We start from the raw sequence: 17,416 nt of genomic DNA on the forward strand, positions 1-17,416 counted from the left end.
CCGCCGCCGGCTCCACGCCGCCGGGGTCCCGCAGCGGCGGCTGAGCGGCGGCGAGCGGCGGGACGTGCAGCGGGAGATCCTGGCCGTGCTGGGGCTGCCCGGCCGGCCCCGGCCCCGCGCCCCCGCCCGCGCCCCCGCCGCCGCCGCGCCGCTCTTCATGCTCGACCTGTACCACGCCGTGGCCGGCGAGGAGGAGGAGGAGGACGGGGAGGAAGCGGCCGTGTCGCGGCCGGTGCTCACCGGGCTCAGCACCCAGAGCCCCCCGCCCGGCAGCGTCGTCAGCCACGCGGACACCGTGGTCAGCCTCGTCAACATGGGTGAGCGCCGCGCCGGGGCACCGGGATGCACCGGGACGTGCGGGGGCACCGGGATGCACCGGGGACACCAGGACGTGCGGGAGCAGGGCCAGTACGGGGTCACCGGGAGGACCGGGGCTTGTGGACAGCATCTAGGCAGCTTTGGCAGCACCGGGAGGACGGGGGGTACCAGGACGTGCGGGCAGGATCCAGGCGGCTTGGGCGCGGGGGACCGGAGCAGAGCAGGGCGCACGGGCAGGAGCGGGACAGCGCAGAGCTGGGGAGGTACCGAGGGGGCACAGGGAGCACGGGGTTTAGCTGACGCCGACCCAAACCCCCGACCCGTAACTGTGATACCGGCAGCTCTGAGCATCCCTCGGTCCCGGAGTGGTTTCTCAGGGCGCCCTTGTTGAGAAAAGCCTCTTTTTTTCCCGAAGTTAGGCTCAATAACGGTGGAGAGCGGCTGGGAGGGACACGGTGGCTGTGAGCCCTGGAAGGCATAACTCGGCTCTGCTTAAGAACAGGGAGATGGAGAAGGGGAAGGTCCTGCAGCGAGGGTGGGCTGAGGGGGCTTGTCCACCCTGCACTCCCCATTTCACTGGCCACATGAACTGGTTGGGGAACGAGGCAGGACAGAAGCTCTCATGCCAGCAGCAGGATGGACCGAGTTCCCCAAGATGGGACACAATCACGGTTCAAAATAAATCCTCAAGGTTGCTGATTATTGCTGGAATCCCATCTAGCTGGTTACTGGGCTCCAGCATCCATCCAGTTTCCAGGTGGTTGAATGAGCAGCAGCAGAGCTGTTTCCAGCATCAGCAGGGCCATGAGCACTCAGGACACGGTGGGTCCCCTCTGAGAGCAGGCACTGGGTTGGCCTGAACCCTTCAAGATGAGCAGAATAGGCAGCTGGCTGTAGAGCTCTTCCCTGCCTCTGCTCTCTGTTTGGGATATCCCTGCCCAGGCCAGCTCAGATTTCCATACAATCACTACTCTGATGGGGAGAATCCCTTCCTGGAGACCCAGGGCAGGGAGGACATTTGGATGAGAAAGGGCTGTAGAGCTCTTTTATCTCCCAAATCCCTTCCATCCGTTCCTACATCCTCTGTATAAGGAGGCTCCATGGGACAGACCCTGCTTGTCAGGCAGTGTTTGGGGTCCCCACAGTTGCAGGCACTGAGCACCCAGCTCCCATCTAGAGCTCTGGGGGGAACTGTGGGAGCTCAGAATCCTGGGGAAGCTGAGACTGAGGTAGGCAGACACTGGAGCACCAAATTCCAGCTCCCCTCAGCACTTGGGACAAAATAGGCTTTAAAATGGTTAGGTTTGATGGCAACCAGGGTGGGATGTTCAGAAGGCTGGGGAGATGCCCAGGAGGTGTTGGTGCTGGCAGAGGGTTCCTGATATGGGGGGGGGGGGCTCTTGGAGCAGCCAGGAGAGTTGGGGAACACAGTTCCAGCCTTCAATTTGAATGGCTTTGATTTCTGCGGCTTCGTCAGCCCCTTCATGTTAATTAAATAAGTTTTTGTGGGAGAAGGCTAGCTCTCATTTGCATGCGTAATTCGCTGCACAATTATCCTGATGGGACATGCAAATGGAGTAAGTCGGTGCTCCATTGGGCACTTGGACCTCTTTGCTCCCAGCCACCCCACGTAGGGCTGTGTGAGCGGGGCCGGAGTGCGGCTCCCAACGGCACACCTTTTTCCTGGGAAGGGGAAATGACAAACCTCCCCGGCGCACAAACACACCCTGGGCTGGGTGGGCAGAGTGCCCTGCCTGCTGGGCAGGGGGATGGGGCATCGGGGGCCTCTGGGTGGTGGGTGGCTGCTGGACTGGGTACTTTTGTTGATGGTGGATCCGCCCGTCCCATCCCGTTTGCTCCTCTTGGTGTGAGGATAAAGCCTGACCTGTGCTATTTCTGAGCACTTCCCGAAGGAGTCAGGTGGGTGGTTGTATTTTTAAGACTGGGATAAGGATGGGCTTTGGGATTTCTCCTCAGCTCTGAGTCATGGATATGGGTAGGGTATAATCATGGAGCAGAGTGATTGGTAACAGGCTCTCAGTGTGCCCGAGCCCCCTGTGGCACCACAACACGCACACGTCTTCCCTTTCCCTCCCAGCATCCATGGCTCCTGGCTTAGGGAAAGGTGTCCTTGCCCATGGCATGGGGTGGAACAAGATGATCTTTAAGGTTCCTCCCAACCCAAAACATTCTGTGGTTTTCTGTGGCTGGACTCCCCCATGGCTGTTTTGGATGAAGTTCTGGGGACATCTTCCTGGCAAATCCAGGGAGCACTGGGGAGGAAGGCAGGACACCTTGGCAAAAACAGCTGCAGCACCCCGGGCACTGCAAGGAGCCATTAGTGTGGGGTGGGAGCTCACAGCAGCCACTTCAATTGAATTTTAGGAGTTGAGGTGCTGCTCCACTCTCCACACTGGAAGATCATCACCCGCTGCTGGCCACTTACCCTCGCCCCCACACCATTACCACTGAAATCCAGCTGCTGTCAGCAGCTGGGTCAGGATTTTCCCCACTCCCACCTTCATTTTGCAGCCATTTGAGCCTCCTCCTCTGGGCATCCATCCGAGGGACGCAGGGCAGTGTTTTCTGGCAGCCCACGCCAAGGTGTCAGTGCTCTGTACACACCCTCCATGTGTGTTTTAATGGGGAAAGCCTTGCAAATAAAATCCCTGGGACCCACCCGTGACACAGTGCTCCCAGCTGGCTGCGTGTAGGGCTCAGGGAGCAGGGGGGATGCAGCAGTGGCCAAAGGTGTCTCCCAGCCACAAGAAGCCGGACTGGGAGTGTCCAGTTCTGAGCCCCATGTCCCACAGCTCTCAGTGTTCATCCCAGGAGGATGGAGGAAGCACTCTTGAGACAAACTGGGAGCCTGGATTCATTTCATAGCACTTGGGATAAATCCAAAATCTCTCCCCACTTCGGAAAACCTTCAGAGCTTATTTTTTTCCTGCTCGTAAGCAAAGGACAGCATCTTCCCTGCATCTCTTTTAAACCTATTTTGGGATCCTGAGCACTTGATGTGGTTGAATATCCTGGCATTTCCTTTTAATTTAGCATCTGAAATGATCATGGGGACCATCGGGAGCAGCCAGGACCAGTAATTACAACTGATGCGCAGTTTATAGAAACAGGGAAAGTTTACAATGAAAACGTGCAGCTAAGAATAACCTGGGGAGCAGGAGGAAGGGTGGGATCTGGGAAGGGATCAGGAGCTGGGAGACACGGTGAGGCTCAGTCTAGATTGAGCTGGGTATCCCCTGCCAGAGGAACGGCCCCAGGTCCGTTTATAAGTAATTTTTACAGTGGTTTTTGGGGGGTGATGGGAGCAAACATTCGACTTTGTGATGACCTTCAGCTTTAGGGAAAGACACGGCAGCTCTTTGGGATGAGACAGTAAACGCCAAAGGAGGGGGCAAGGAGAGCAAAGCACTTGGGCTGGGCTTTTTTAGTGTGTCTCATCCGCAATCCGGATAATCCGCCCACAGATAATTGAGGGTTGGTGGTGTGGCTGAGCCAACCCGCCTCGAATCAATAGCAGGTTCCCAACAGGCTCCCAGCGAGCCGGGGGGGGGCATCTCCAGCACACCCCCAGCAGCATTTTAGCACCCACTGTTCTACTTGGGCACCCACTGGGTGCTTTGGGGGTTGTAATTTCACAGGAGTTTATAGTGTAGCAGGAAACATGGTGATATTAAACCCCCTCCAACCTGCTGTTTGCATCTGATCCTATCCTGATGTCTGCACTGGAAGGGATGTTTCTCCCTTGGTCCTGCCCCTCCAAGGATTTTCCCTCTTCCTCTCCATGAAGGGGCAGAGAATTCAGGGGTTCCTCCCAGTCTCTCATCACAAACACTAGATATATTGCTACTAAATCCACCTTATTTGGTTCATCAAGGAGCTTATCTATTTGCATCCCCTGTAGTATTTCTCTTACTGATCAGGTGTTCCTGGGCTTCCCTCCCACCAGCTCCCCTCCTCTGCCTTCATCCCTGGACCCCTCCATCACCTCCCACAGCACACTGATGGGAAGTTTTCATAACAAACTGCTGCTTTAACAAAGGTTTTCACTCTTCTCCGGGGCCAAAAATCACCCTGGGGGCTTTTCTGTGTTGTGGGGTCTCTGTGACCTTCTTGGCTCCACAGAAAAATCCCTTTGCCCATTCCTGGGTGAGGGCCCATCCACAGCATTGCTTTGCTGAAGGTGCTCATGTGTGAAGATCCCAGTGAGGATCTTCAGAGCAGAGGGGTGACCCAAGTACCCAGGTGACTGAAAATACCCAGGGGGACACCACCCTGTACCTGGGCATCCCATGGGACATCCCACCGAGGGTTTATCAGTGCCAAAAAAAAAGTGAGGCGATTCCCTTGGTTGTGTTTTGGGGAGGATTTAGGGATTTTGTAACATCCGTGAGGCACCGGCGGCTTCGGCAGCACCGCTGAACGATCCAGGAGCATAAAACCATCAGCGATGGGTTGGTGGAAGGAATGGAAAAGAGGGAAGAGCCCGAGGGGCTGCAGTGGGTTTGGGGGGCTGGTGTGTCCCCCCTCAAAGGAGTGCACAGGCTGGATGCAGCTCCCCACAGCATCCTCCTGCCACAGCTGGCAGCCACCCCGCCGGAGCAGGAAGCGTTCTCCGCATCCGCCCTGCCCGCCTGGCCCTGGGCTTTTTTTATAACATAGCTTGTGGTGAGGCCAGTAGCTGGAGGGAATGTGGGATTTGAAAAAAAAGGAGAGGAAGAGGGAAAATCCTTGGGGGAAAAAAAAAGGAAAAAAAGGAGAAGAAGAAGGAAAAAAAAAAAAAAGACCTGTGGGTACACAAGTAAAATCTCAGCGTTGGGTTTGGAGAGATGCGTTGTGCTGCTCCCCCCACATAAATGGGAGCAACGACTTTATGGGGCGTTAAACTCGGAATATTTCTCCCCTGGAATTGGTTAAAAAAATGGATTTAAAACATGCATCTTTATTTAATTATTTATTTGGTTGGTTTGCTTTTGAAAGTACGCACCGGGTCGGATGGGTTACGTTGCTTTTGTGCCTGAAGCAGGAGAAGCTTTAGTCATATTGAATCATATTTAATCACATACTTTAATTATATTGAGACAAGGCAGATTGGAATATTTTTAAAGGACAATTTGAAGCAAATAATTACATATTAGAGAAACTGTGTGGGGCTGCATTACTGCAAAGAAAGACGTCGGGTTATTCTTTATTGACTTAAAAAATCAAATCAGCATATTTTTTTCTTTCCCAGCATGCAATGGATTGATGCAAAAATAAGGTGTTTCTAGTAAAAAGGGAGATTTTAGTTTTACAGAGCAGTGAACCTTACAATCCTGCATAGGCTGAAAATCCTCCCATTTCAGCAGCCCCAGCTTGAGGGCAAGAGAGGACCTGTGGTACCCAGCAATGGCCCTGGAGAGCCCTGGGCTGTCCCCTGAACATCTGCTGCAACAAAAGTTTGGAAAACCCCAATTCCTGCTCCAGATGGTCCTGCTGACCCCAAAACCTCAAATTTTTTTTGTGTGTGTTTTTCAGCACAAAAGGCTGCAGCCCCTAAACCATGGCACGAGTGGCAGCTTCTCTGTGCTCCTCCCACAACCAACGCTTGTGCTTTTAGTTTTAATTTTAATTACTAATAAAGGAAGAAGGCTGGGAGGGCTGGCGGGTCTACAGCAAAATAAAGTTGGGGGCTGCAAAAGTAGGGGGGGCAGGATGCATCAAGATTAAAACTCTTGGGAGAGGAGAGAGAGATGAATTTGCAGCCAAGAGCTTGGGGTGGGGGGTGAAGGCTCAGAGCAAGCAGGTTTGTCCCCAAAGTGGGGACAGAGAAGTTGGGGGGGACTTGGTGGGAGGGGGGTGAAGGCTTGGATCAGCCTGCTGGGGTGTGGCAGAGCCCTCCCCGAGCCCTTTGCTCTGCAGTGGAGCAGGACCGGGACATGTTCTCTCCGAAGCCGTACTGGAAGGAGTTCAGGTTCGACCTGACCCAGGTGCCCGCGGGCGAGTCCGTCACGGCCGCCGAGTTCCGCATCTACAAGGACCGGGGGACGTCCCGGCACGGCAACAACAGCCTCCACATCAGCATCTACGAGGTGGCTGCAGGGCACTCCAACAGGTGAGGGGCTGTGGATGGGAGTGGGGATGGGAATGGGAACGATGGAGATGGGGAACAGGGATGGGAATGGGATGGGAGTCACAGAATCATAGAATCAGCCAGGTTGGAAAAGACCTCCCAGATCATCAAGTCCAACCCTTGATCCAACCCTGCCGTGGTTCCCAGACCGTGGCACTGATGCCACATCCAGTCATCTTAAAAACCTCCAGGGATGGAGAATCCAACCCCTCCTTGGGCAACCCGTTCCAATGAAGAAGGTGGGGATGGGAATAAAGAAGGTGGGGATGGGAATGGGAATGAAGATGATGGAGGTGGGAATGAAGATGATGAGGATAGGAATGGGTATGGGAATGAAGAAGAAGGGAATAGGAGTGAAAATGATGGGAATGGGGATGAGGATGGGAATGGAGAAGATGGGGATGGAAATGGATATGGGAATAAAGGGGATGGGAATGGATATGGGAATAAAAAAGATGGGAATGGGAATGAAAATTGTGGGAATGAGAATGGGGCTGAGGATGAGGTCGGGATGGGACTGGGGATGGGCATGAAGGGGTGGGAACAGGGGTGAAGATGGTGGGGATGGAGACAGGAATGGGAACCTGCACAAGAACCAACTCCAGCACTTTCCCTTCCCACTATCATAAAAACTCCAAGGGAAGTGACACTGCCACAATCAGCTGTTCCCAAGCTTTCCAATGGTGAAATGTCACACCCTGACATTTTGGCCAGGGCAGGGAGGGTGCATTTTCCAGGATGCCACCATTGTGTCCGGCACAGCCGGCGGCATCAAGAGCTACTGACCTGACCCTGCTGTGCCAGGGCCTGTCTGGACACAGGCACCAAGCAGTAATTTCCAAGAATTATTGCTGGTGCCGGTGCCCTTTGGATGCTGTTACTCACCTGCTCTTTTCCCCCTTGTTTCTGCAGGGAATCTGACCTGTTCCTGCTGGATGTCCAGGACCTGCGTGCTGGGACAGAGGGTTGGCTGGTGTTTGACGTCACAGCCGCCAGCAACCACTGGTTACTGGATCAGAAATACAACCTGGGGCTGAGGCTCTATGTGGAGACAGATGATGGTGAGTTTGATGAACCTACCTGCAGCATTCGGGGCCAAATTCCCAAGAACTGGAGTCTTTCTATCTCCCCCCTTCGTGCCATGGGATGTGATGTTGGGGTTCATCCCACTGCAATTTTAAATTCCCTGCTGTGACAGAAAACCCACAGGTGCCAGAAGTCTGGGTTTGCAGGCAAACCTGGATGGAAAACCCTTCCAAAGGCTTCATGCTAATGGGGTGGACTGTAATTAACCCCATTAACACTTAATGAACTCCCTACCTGGAGGGATCCTGCTGTGCCAGAGCATTAACCCTCTTTTCCCCGTGGGATCAGCTCTGGTCCAACACTGCCTTTTGCAGGCACACTTGGAGCATCTCCACTCCCATGGGGCCAGAAATCACAGCTGGGAATGCTCCCTCCTTTCCCTTCCCCTCCAAACTTTCCTCCCCAGGGGTGAAGGGGCAAACTGATCCCTTGTTTTTAATCCTTGAATCGCTCCGTGTGGCCGTGATGTGGTGGTGGATGCATGGCTGTCCTACCTCCAGGCTTCAAACCCCTTGGGGTGCCGAAACCGCAGCTCTCCACTGCAAATTTCTTCCATTTTGACTCCTTGCTTTAACCAAATGAGTTTGTTCTGGGAGCAAACCCACGCCTGGTCCTGTCCCTGCAGGGCACAGCGTCGATCCGGGCTCGGCGGGGCTGTTGGGACGCCGGGGGCCCCGCTCCAAGCAGCCCTTCATGGTGACATTTTTCCGGGCGAGTCCCAACCCTGCCCGTGTCACACGAGCGGCCAAACCCCCAAGGAGGCGGCAGCCCAAGAAGACCAACGACCTCCCACATCCAAACAAGCTCCCGGGAATTTTTGGTAAGAGCTTTGCTGGGGGGAGGAGCGATCCCTGTGGAAAACACCAGGCTCTGCTGCTGCCACGAGGGATCTGCTGTCAGCACCTTCAGCTGTTGGAAATCCCAGCTTTTGGGCCCAAGGGAAGCAGAGCAAAGAGCTCTGGGTTTTCAGGATTGGGTTGTTTGCAGTTAGGGAGATGCAGAGGGTTTGGGTTGGTTGTCCCCGAGGAAATGGTCTTTGGTGAGCTTGTCAGGATACCTGAATATTGGAATTTTTGCCTTAGTGCCCTTGGCTTTGAAGCCACCCTGGGAAGGTGTCATCACCTCAGAAGGGTGTCACAGCCCCGGAAAGCTGCTCAGGCAGGAGGGGAGTGGGATGCTTCAGCTCTCCTGAACCCACTGAATTTGGAAAACCCACATCTTCTCTGTGAGCAAAGCTATGATATAACCCTTCCAAGGCCAAATTCCTTCACCCCAGTGCTGGAATATCAAATTATAGGCCAGTCTGAAGCTCCTTTTCCCTTCGTGCAACAGCAGAGGCTTCTCTCCTTTGGTTCTCCTGGACTAACCCCTGTCATTTGGGCTGTATCCCTCCCTGGAGAGGGGATGGTTGCAGAGGGGGGTGGGGTGGGGGATGCCAGGGCTGATGTTCCCTGTCCCCTTCTCCCACAGATGACGTCCACGCCGCGGACAGTCGGCAGGTCTGCCGGCGCCACGAGCTCTACGTCAGCTTTCAGGACCTCGGCTGGCTGGTACTTGTCTACTGGGAGAAGTAAATGCAAAAAAACCCCAAACAAACAAAAAAACCCCCCCCATCATCCCATTCCTCTGTCCTGGGCTCCTTCCCAGCCCAGATTCTCCTGCCCATGAAGCCATCCCGGGAGCTGGGAAGGCAAACATGAACTGCCACAACCCCAAACCCCTTTGCTGACCCTGAGCAACTCATGGCTCAGTCCAAAAAATCAAAATAAACCCTTGCTGCTGGCAGGGCCACCCGGGGAGGAGGTGGTTTAGTTGTTTGTGCAGGTGGGGAATGGAGGAAGGGGCACAGGAAGGTGAAGCCCTCAACGTAATCCCTTTTTTTTGCAGGACTGGGTGATCGCTCCACAGGGATACTCAGCCTATTACTGTGAGGGGGAGTGTGCCTTCCCCCTGGACTCCTGCATGAACGCCACCAACCACGCCATCCTGCAGTCCCTGGTCAGTGCCACCCAAAAGGACAGACCCGGGGGGACACTGAGGGTCTTGGGGAGCAGTAGGAGCCCGGTGGGTCCTGATGGAGAACAGGGTTTTGGGATGAGCATGGCTGGGTTTGAGGGTGTTCGGGTCAGATGGTGCAGTTCAGCTGCTGGTCCACATAAAGTATTAGTAGGTGCATGCACCTCTGGACGTGTGCTCACACATCTGGATGGGTACTCGCACATCTGGATGGGTGCTCGCAGGCTGGTCCCCACCACAGGATCACGAGAGGTTCTGATATGGCATTTCAAGGCATTCATGGAGAAACAAGTGTGAGGGCACACAGCTCACCAGCTCTGCCCATCAGCCTGAGCCAGAGGGGTGTAACAGGGGGATTTTGTAACTCCAGAGCTCCTCCGTCTCCTGGTTTTCTGACTGACACGATCGTGCTCCAGTTTAACAGCAGCTGGGACAAAACAGTTGATTTCTGACAGATTAATTGCCCCCTCCCCTGGCAGTGGGCTCAGGAGCAGGAACAAGCCCAGGGCTCACCAAGGCCCCCATTCCTCCCTGGAAAGGCTCCGTGTCAGCCATGCCCGAGGGTTTATCCGCAGCCCTGGAAAGCACCGCTGCGGCTCAGCACCCAAACGCTGGGCTCAGCATATTCCAAGCAGGAGAAGCTTTAGTGTCCCTCTTTTCCCAAACCCACCCCGCATCCCAGCCAGCGCTTTAATTTCTGGAATTTCCTGCCCTGTGAGTGTTTGGTTTCCCAATGGCAGAGCCACACTGGCTCCGGTGCTCGCGGTTAATTACAGGGAGCGCCGAGCCCTCAGCTGAGCCTTTGAAGGTGTCGCCTGGTAGGGTTTAATTTTGACATTAACGAAGCTTCCAGGGCCCATCCGGGGCTGGGAAGGATCCTGGCAGCGATGGGGAGGGGCCCCCTTCCCCTCTACACCCACCCATCGCCCCTAAACCCAACGCTCTTCCCAAAACGGAGCCGTTTTGGGCAGGATGTGAATCACCTGGCGCCCGGATCCGGCCCTTCTGGGAAGCGCCAGGGCAAAGGCGGCCGTGGAGCTGTGCCAGCCCCAGCCTGTGCTGCAAATAGCAGGGTTTGACAGCAAAAACACCGGACTTCCGAGCTGGGAGAGCTCGGCTGCCCCTGCCATAAATTAATCGCACATGTCGGGTGAAGCCAGCGAGGGCTCCACGCGTCCGGCAGCCCGGGAGCCTCCAGCTGATGCCGTTCAGCAAAATCCTGGGATAACGCCTGTCCTGAGCAGGGGCTGAACGAGCTGAAGGGGAGTCGTGTTCAGAGAGGTGTTGTGTATTTAAGATTTTAGTGGAAGGCGTTAAATTTGGGGTGGAGGATCTCTTATTGCAGCGCCCCCCGCCCACACCGGAGCCTGACCCACGCTGCCCTGATTTATGTTCTTTTTTGAGTCATTTGTCTATTTTTGTGAGAAAAAAGGGCCCTGAAGTCCCAAATTAATGAAGGGGCTGCCTGGCCCATGCAGTGCCTTGAGCCCTGCTCCAATATAAACTGCAGCAGCGACTGCCCGGAGTTCAGGATAAATATTTTTGCAAAAAGCTGGGAATAATCTCCCCATTCACCCAGGATTTTTGCAGCCATGAGTTGGTTTGATGCTTTTCCTTTTGCCTGGAGCCACGTTTGCTGCATCCCTCCCCCAGGTCCACCTGATGAAGCCTGAGGCCGTGCCCAAGGCGTGCTGTGCCCCCACCAAGCTCAGTGCCACCTCTGTCCTCTACTACGACAGCAACAACAACGTCATCCTCAAGAAGCATCGCAACATGGTGGTGAAATCATGTGGCTGCCACTGATGGACAGGTCCCATCCCCGTCCCTGAACATCCCATCCCCACCTCTGAATGCCCCATCCTCAAACATCCCATCCCTGAACATCCCATCTCCATCCCTGAACGTCCCATCCCACCCCCACCAGAGCAATGTGACACTGGGTTTCTGCTGCGTGTGTGGAAGAGGAGTTTCATGGGCTGCATCAGAGCCAAAGTCCATTAATAATAATAATAATAATAATAAATAATAAAAATAAATCCCTCCCACCCCTTCCTAGAAGTGGATGTAAATAATATAAAACTTCTATTCTCTTACCCTGCTTAATGAGACACATAGATATATACAAGCATACATATATATATATATATAGGAAAGAGAGGATTTGTGGCTGGTTCTGTGTCTGGTTTGTCTGTGGCTGATGTGTTTTCCCCTCATGCTGCTGCAGTCTCTGGTGGAAGCAGTTTGGGCTTAAGGGTAATTAGGACAAGGGAGGCAGCATCTGAGTTGCTCTGGGATTGAGCTGTTTCTAGCTGTGTATTTCTAACTAACCCACCTCTACCCAGTGCTTTTAATTCCCTTAATGAAAATATCATCAGCCAATTAAGTAGCTGGCTGACTAACCCGCTCCTGTTTACCTAAAGTTCACCAAACTCAGCCACTTGGAAAAAAAATAAAATATCCATATTGAGCTACAGCACTGTTATAAAATAAACGCCTAGTTTGGAAAGTAAACATGGAGTTTCTCTTGCTCTTTCTTTTTTAATGTCACAGCACAACAGTGCTCTGTTTGGAGGACATTTCGCAATGAAAAAAATACTCAGAATCGGCTAAAATTGTACCTATTTGCTTGAAAATGAGCCCTGATGTGAGTTTTAGGTCAGGCTGTGCTCACCAATGGATGCTTCCCGTGGGCTCCTAAAAGGGCTGTGACTGCCCCGGGCGGCTTCCCTGGGCTATTTGTACAATTAAATTATTTATTTGCTCTGATTTTAAAAGGAAAAGGCCTGTCCTGGTCCTCAGCTCAGATACCTGGGGGAACCTTGTGTCACTAAACAAATAATGAACCTGGAAAAAAATCCCAGTAAACCCACCAAAACAAGAAAGATCTGCTCCTAGTCAATGCCCAGCTTCCCAAGCAAAGGTGTTGCTTCTTTGGGTATCTAATTCCACATGAAATCCAGCTCGGGATGTGATCATGGCTCTGTCTGACCTGGTGACTTCTGCAGAGAGAAAACACCCAGGGCTTCCATCACTCTGGGCTCTCTCCCTGGTTCAGGCTCTGCAAGGGCTGTCTTCAAAAATTTGAGATTTAAACATCAGAGAGCAAGGAAGGCAAAAGCTGGACTGGTTAGTCTGTTTGTCTGGAATCACGTCTGAGTGCCTGTGTCTCACCTTGCTCCATTTTTAGGGCAATGCAGGACCCCCAGACACTGTGGAAAGCCAGCAAGTGAATAAAAGCAACCCAGTGTTTCTTATGGAAAAGCAACACCCCCGACCTGGCAAAACCAAAAACCCCAATGACACAAGCTCCTCAAAAGATCCCCACAACCCATCCCCACACAGTTGACCCTCCTCTCTGTCCCAGCTGCCTCATCCCTCCTGCCAATACCTGCACATGCTCAAACCCACACACCCCTTCCTCCCCAGTGCCACAATTTCATAGGAAACCCCAAATCCATCGCTTCCCACCACTGTGTTCACCTTTTTGGTGCACAGCCAGAGCTACCCACCACAGGAATTATAAATCCACGTGATTATCCTGCTCTTCAAACTGGAGTTTGGAAATTAAACCCCTTACTACAGCCTCATAACTTTTTTTTTTTTTTTTCTTTTTTCTTCATCACCCAAAGGGCTCTTTCATTTCCTGGTGTTTCCTGACCATGTTTTCCCTCTTACACATCCCAGTAAACACCCTCCCTCTGGGATGGGGATGGAGCTGGACCAGGCTGCCTTTCCAGCAGGAAGGCTGCCAGCCAGGGACCTGCCTCCCTCTGCTGATGGAAAAGGACACTACAAAGCCAGGGATATGCCAAAAACACCTCCACAAGATCCTGCTGTGGAATAATCATGAGAGATTCGGCTCAGCTCTTTCCCTGGCACAGGTAGCTTTCCCTGGAGCCAGGATTTGGGCACAGGATTAATAAAGACAAGGGTAGAAGGGAAAAAAAAAAAAAAAAAAGGCATTTTTGCTGAAAAACAAAGACCAGTCTCACACAGAGACAGTCTGAAAGCCAGGTCCTCAGTATTTTTAAAACTAGCTTTTATTTTTCCCAAACATAAAGTCTTTCTGGAACACGGCAGCAGGACCAGCCCTGCCCTGCTCGGGCAGCGTGGGCTGGGAAGTGATTTATCCTGGGAAGGTCAGACCCCTCAGCACTGCCCTCAGGTACCTTCCCTCCAAGCTTTGCAGGGGAATTTCAACAGAAGCCAGGACTGGGCGCTGCTGGGGAGTTGCTGGGCTGTCCCATTCCAGCTGGTTCCCTGTCCCTCCTGGCCAGGCTCGCCCCATCCAGCCCCTCCAAGAGCCGAGCTCACGGGCACTCCCCGCAGTCCGAGATGATCACCTTCTGCTTCGTCTTCCCATCTTTGGTGCCCTGAGCCTTGGAGAAAAAAACAGCAGCAATTAAGGGCACCAAGCTCTTAATTAAGGGCAGGAAGAGGGTCAGCTGTGCCCGGATCACCCTGCTGACCAGCACCTACCTCGATCTCCCGCACCACGTCCATGCCTTCCGTCACCTCCCCAAACACCACGTGCTTCCCGTCCAGCCAGTCTGTTTTATCACAGGTGATGAAGAACTGGGAGCCATTGGTGTTTGGGCCAGAGTTTGCCATCGACACCATCCCTGGGAACAAAGAGTGCAGTGTTATGGCTGAGAAGGGAGTGATGGATTCCAGCACATGAGCTGCTACTTTGACCCAGACCCTCTCCCATTTCCTGCAAAATGGATCTAGGAGAGCTTCTGAATATCAAAATCCACAGAAACTACTGGAAACCAATTATGTTGACAAACACCTGCAAACATGAAAGATGGAAAGGGGTAGAAGCTGCTTAGCTATTTTTAGCTGCAGTAACAGCAAAGATGTTTGTAGAGAGATAAACCTGCTTGCCTGTTCCCGCTTTTCATAGTCACGCTGTGACATTCCTCCTTTCAAACGGAACAGGAAAGCAGCTTTGAAATTATTTTTTCATTATGTAACACTGGAAATTAACTGTGTGCTTGGAGAGGGAACGAGGCATTTCTGCTTGGTGACACACGAGGGCCTGACCAGGGCAGATCACACGGTGGCAGACGCCTCTGGCCAACATAGATCATAATTCAGGGCCAGTACTACCAACGTGGTACAAGCCAAAACAGCCCAAATATGGCCCCCAGATGATATTAAAAAATTTTCTTTCCAGTTCCTGCCTGGAGATGGGCTTTACCTGGCCCTGTGTGTTTGAGAATGAAGTTCTCATCATCAAACTTCTTCCCGTAGATGGATTTGCCTCCAGTGCCATTGTGGTTGGTGAAGTCGCCGGCCTGGCACATGAACTGGGGGATGACGCGGTGGAAGCTGCTCCCTTTGAAGCCAAATCCCTTCTCGTGGGTGCAGAGGCAGCGGAAATTCTCTGCAGGGGGGAAAAAGGGGAGAGAGGTGAGAGCTGTGACACAGCTGGAAGCCACCACGGCAGGGAGGCAGAACCTCCTCCCCACCTGCAGTCATGGGCACCACATCCGAGCGCAGGAGGATCCGCAGCCGCCCCGCGGGCTTGTTCCCAATCTTGATGTCCATGTAAACCTGAGGGTTGACCCGGGATTTCTTGGCAGGAGGCTCGTCCTGGGCAGGAAAACAAATAAAAGCAGGTTTTGATGACATTCCTCTGCTGTGCCTCCAGAGATGGCCAGTCTCTCGCTCTCAGCCTTTGGAATAGTGGGGATACAGATGGCTGGGATTGTTTTTCCTACCTCCTGTGCCTCTGGTTTGGGGGCCTCTGTTCCTCCCTCCTCTTTGTTCTCCTCCAAAGTCTTCCCTGAAAACTTCTTCAGCCACTCGTCATCTGACCAGACTGTGACAGCAAAAGGAAAAGTCAGAGCACAGGAATTGATCCAAAAGGCCACACCTGAGTTTATGAACAAAGCTCTGAACATCCACGGAGATGTTCTCCCCCTCCCAGGCACCAACTCACCAGGCCTGGATGATCCTTCTTTAATTCGCATGGGTTTGGCCAAGTTCACACGGATGGTCCTGCCAAAGAGCTCAGACTCATTCTGCAGAGGGAAAAAAGCACAACAAAGCCCACCCAAAGGTATAAAATCACCATGCCCCCCAAAATCCCCGCAGCAGTCAGAGGAGGACAGAGCCTGTGTTCTCTCTGCAGCCCACAGCACAGAGGGCAGCAAAGCCACAGGTCTCTGAGGGTGAGTGGGAACAGGGTCCATACCATGTTGTCAATTGCTGCCGCTGCATCCTGCCAAGAAATCAAAATAAAATAGTTATTATCCTTTCTTCTCTCCCTTTAAAAGCAAGGCTAAGCATAGACATGCCCCAGCACTTCATTACAGAAAAGGCTGCCAGATTTTCCTAAACCTCATCTGCCCTAGGGCTGATGGATCTTCCAAGAGCTGTATCCAAACCAGGATCTGGGTCTCATCACCCAGTAAATCCATTTTATTTAAGATGCTTTACTGCTGACACCAGCACTTGGGAGAGGAGGAGAGATCAGTGCATGAGACCCAGGACAGACCATAAGAAGACAAATATATGACAGTCTATGCTGCCCATGAAGCCAAGAAACCCACCCAGGGACGATGGCAGGGAGGGGTTCAGGCCAGCAGTAGCTGTGCTTCAGCCCAAAAGAAAAAAGGAAAAGTGGGAACTTGGAAAAGCAGGAACTTGGAAGAGCAGAACATCTCCCACTGCCGGAGAGTGATTCAATGCTGTGGTAGGTATAAGCCCCACCCACTTCCATGGACTGTCTCCAAAGGGAAGAGGATCCATCCCAAAACCCCAGGGGAGGAAAAGCCCCGAGCAGCCCCAGCATTTGTCCTTTCTCACCTCCGCCAGCTCAAACTCCACGAAGGCGAATCCCCGGTGCTTTTCTGGAGGAAGAGAAGCGAGGGGGTCACGGGCAGCACAGACACACGGGTCCCACGGAGCGACGGGGGTCCCATCCCATCCCATCCCCGGGAAAACCGCACGCCGCGGCTGCCCCGCCGTGCCCAGCCCCGCCAGCACGCACCCGTCTCGTAGTCCAGCGGGATCTGGATGTCGGTGATGTCTCCGAAGGGGATGAAGGCGGCGTGCAGCACCTTCTCGTCCACCTCCTCGGCCAGCCCGCCTGCGGGGCACCGGGCAGCGGTCACCGGGCAGCGCCGGGCACCGCCGGCCCCCGCTCGGGGCACCCCCGGCCCCGCCACTCACCCACGTACAGCACCCGCTTGGTGGCCGCCATCGCGCCCCGGTGCCCCCGGAACGGGTCGGGACGGGACGACCCGCCCCGGAATGGCGCCATCGCCCCGCCCTCGGGAGCGCGGGATGGGCGGTGCGGGCGGCGGATTCCACGGGGGGATTGTCCCTGTGAGAGCTCCACGGGGAAGCTGCCTCCCTCCTGGCACGTGCCACCCACCAGCTTCCAGGCTTTTCCCGAGCTGCCTTTTTCCTGTTACTGCGAGGGGGAGTGTGCCTTCCCCCTGGACTCCTGTATGAACGCCACCAACCACGCCATCCTGCAGTCCCTGGTCAGTGCCACCCAAAAGGACAGACCCGGGGGGACACTGAGGGTCTTGGGGAGCAGTAGGAGCCCGGTGGGTCCTGATGGAGAACAGGGTTTTGGGATGAGCATGGCTGGGTTTGAGGGTGTTTGTGTCAGATGGTGCAGTTCAGCTGCTGGTCCACATAAAGTATTAGTAGGTGCATGCACCTCTGGATGGGTGCTCGCACATCTGGATGGGTACTCGCACATCTGGATGGGTGCTCGCAGGCCGGTCCCCACCACAGGATCACGGGAGGTTCTGATATGGCATTTCAAGGCATTCATGGAGAAACAAGTGTGAGGGCACACAGCTCACCAGCTCTGCCCATCAGCCTGAGCCGATGCGTTCACCT

The 17,416-nt window shown here is 53.8% G+C and overlaps 2 protein-coding genes across 3 annotated transcripts; one reads left to right on the forward strand and one right to left on the reverse strand.

The window, feature by feature from the left end:
• Nucleotides 1-7: 7 nt before the first annotated feature.
• LOC113955570 (bone morphogenetic protein 8B-like) lies at nt 8-12,036 on the forward strand (the record flags this gene model as incomplete). The annotated part of the gene is made up of 7 exons (XM_027661223.1): nt 8-317; nt 6,238-6,430; nt 7,361-7,509; nt 8,160-8,354; nt 9,005-9,084; nt 9,422-9,532; nt 11,204-12,036. Coding segments are annotated over 7 exons (1,188 nt in total), but the record flags the coding sequence as incomplete, so codon positions are not given.
• Nucleotides 12,037-13,572: 1,536 nt separating this feature from the next.
• On the reverse strand, nt 13,573-16,795 carry PPIE (peptidylprolyl isomerase E). 2 transcript variants are annotated; one of them, XM_027661429.1, is made up of 10 exons: nt 16,733-16,795; nt 16,551-16,649; nt 16,367-16,410; nt 15,753-15,779; nt 15,498-15,579; nt 15,277-15,377; nt 15,025-15,148; nt 14,754-14,939; nt 14,030-14,172; nt 13,573-13,929 (listed from the first exon to the last, which is right to left on the reverse strand). In XM_027661429.1, the coding sequence occupies exons 1-10, from the start codon at nt 16,761-16,763 to the stop codon at nt 13,861-13,863; spliced, it is 906 nt and encodes a 301-aa protein (XP_027517230.1). In that variant the 5' UTR covers nt 16,764-16,795; the 3' UTR covers nt 13,573-13,860. The 2 variants fall into 2 exon arrangements, with proteins under 2 accessions (XP_027517230.1, XP_027517229.1); XM_027661428.1 differs by having other exon boundaries at nt 15,277-15,579.
• Between the last annotated feature and the right edge of the window lie 621 nt (nt 16,796-17,416).

The sequence above is a fragment of the Corapipo altera genome, unplaced genomic scaffold (assembly GCF_003945725.1).
Source record: "Corapipo altera isolate COAL_440 unplaced genomic scaffold, ASM394572v1 201, whole genome shotgun sequence".
NCBI classification, from domain to species: Eukaryota; Metazoa; Chordata; class Aves; order Passeriformes; family Pipridae; genus Corapipo; species Corapipo altera.

Excerpts from the sequence above, each read along its gene's own strand:
- PPIE (XM_027661428.1), bottom strand. The coding sequence starts at position 16,763 with ATGGCGGCCACCAAGCGGGTGCTGTACGTGG. Across the intron at positions 16,650-16,732 it reads CAAGCGGGTGCTGTACGTGG|GCGGGCTGGCCGAGGAGGTG; the intron begins GTGAGTGGCGGG and ends GGTGCCCCGCAG. Across the intron at positions 15,149-15,276 it reads CCAAACCAGAGGCACAGGAG|GACGAGCCTCCTGCCAAGAA; the intron begins GTAGGAAAAACA and ends TTTCCTGCCCAG.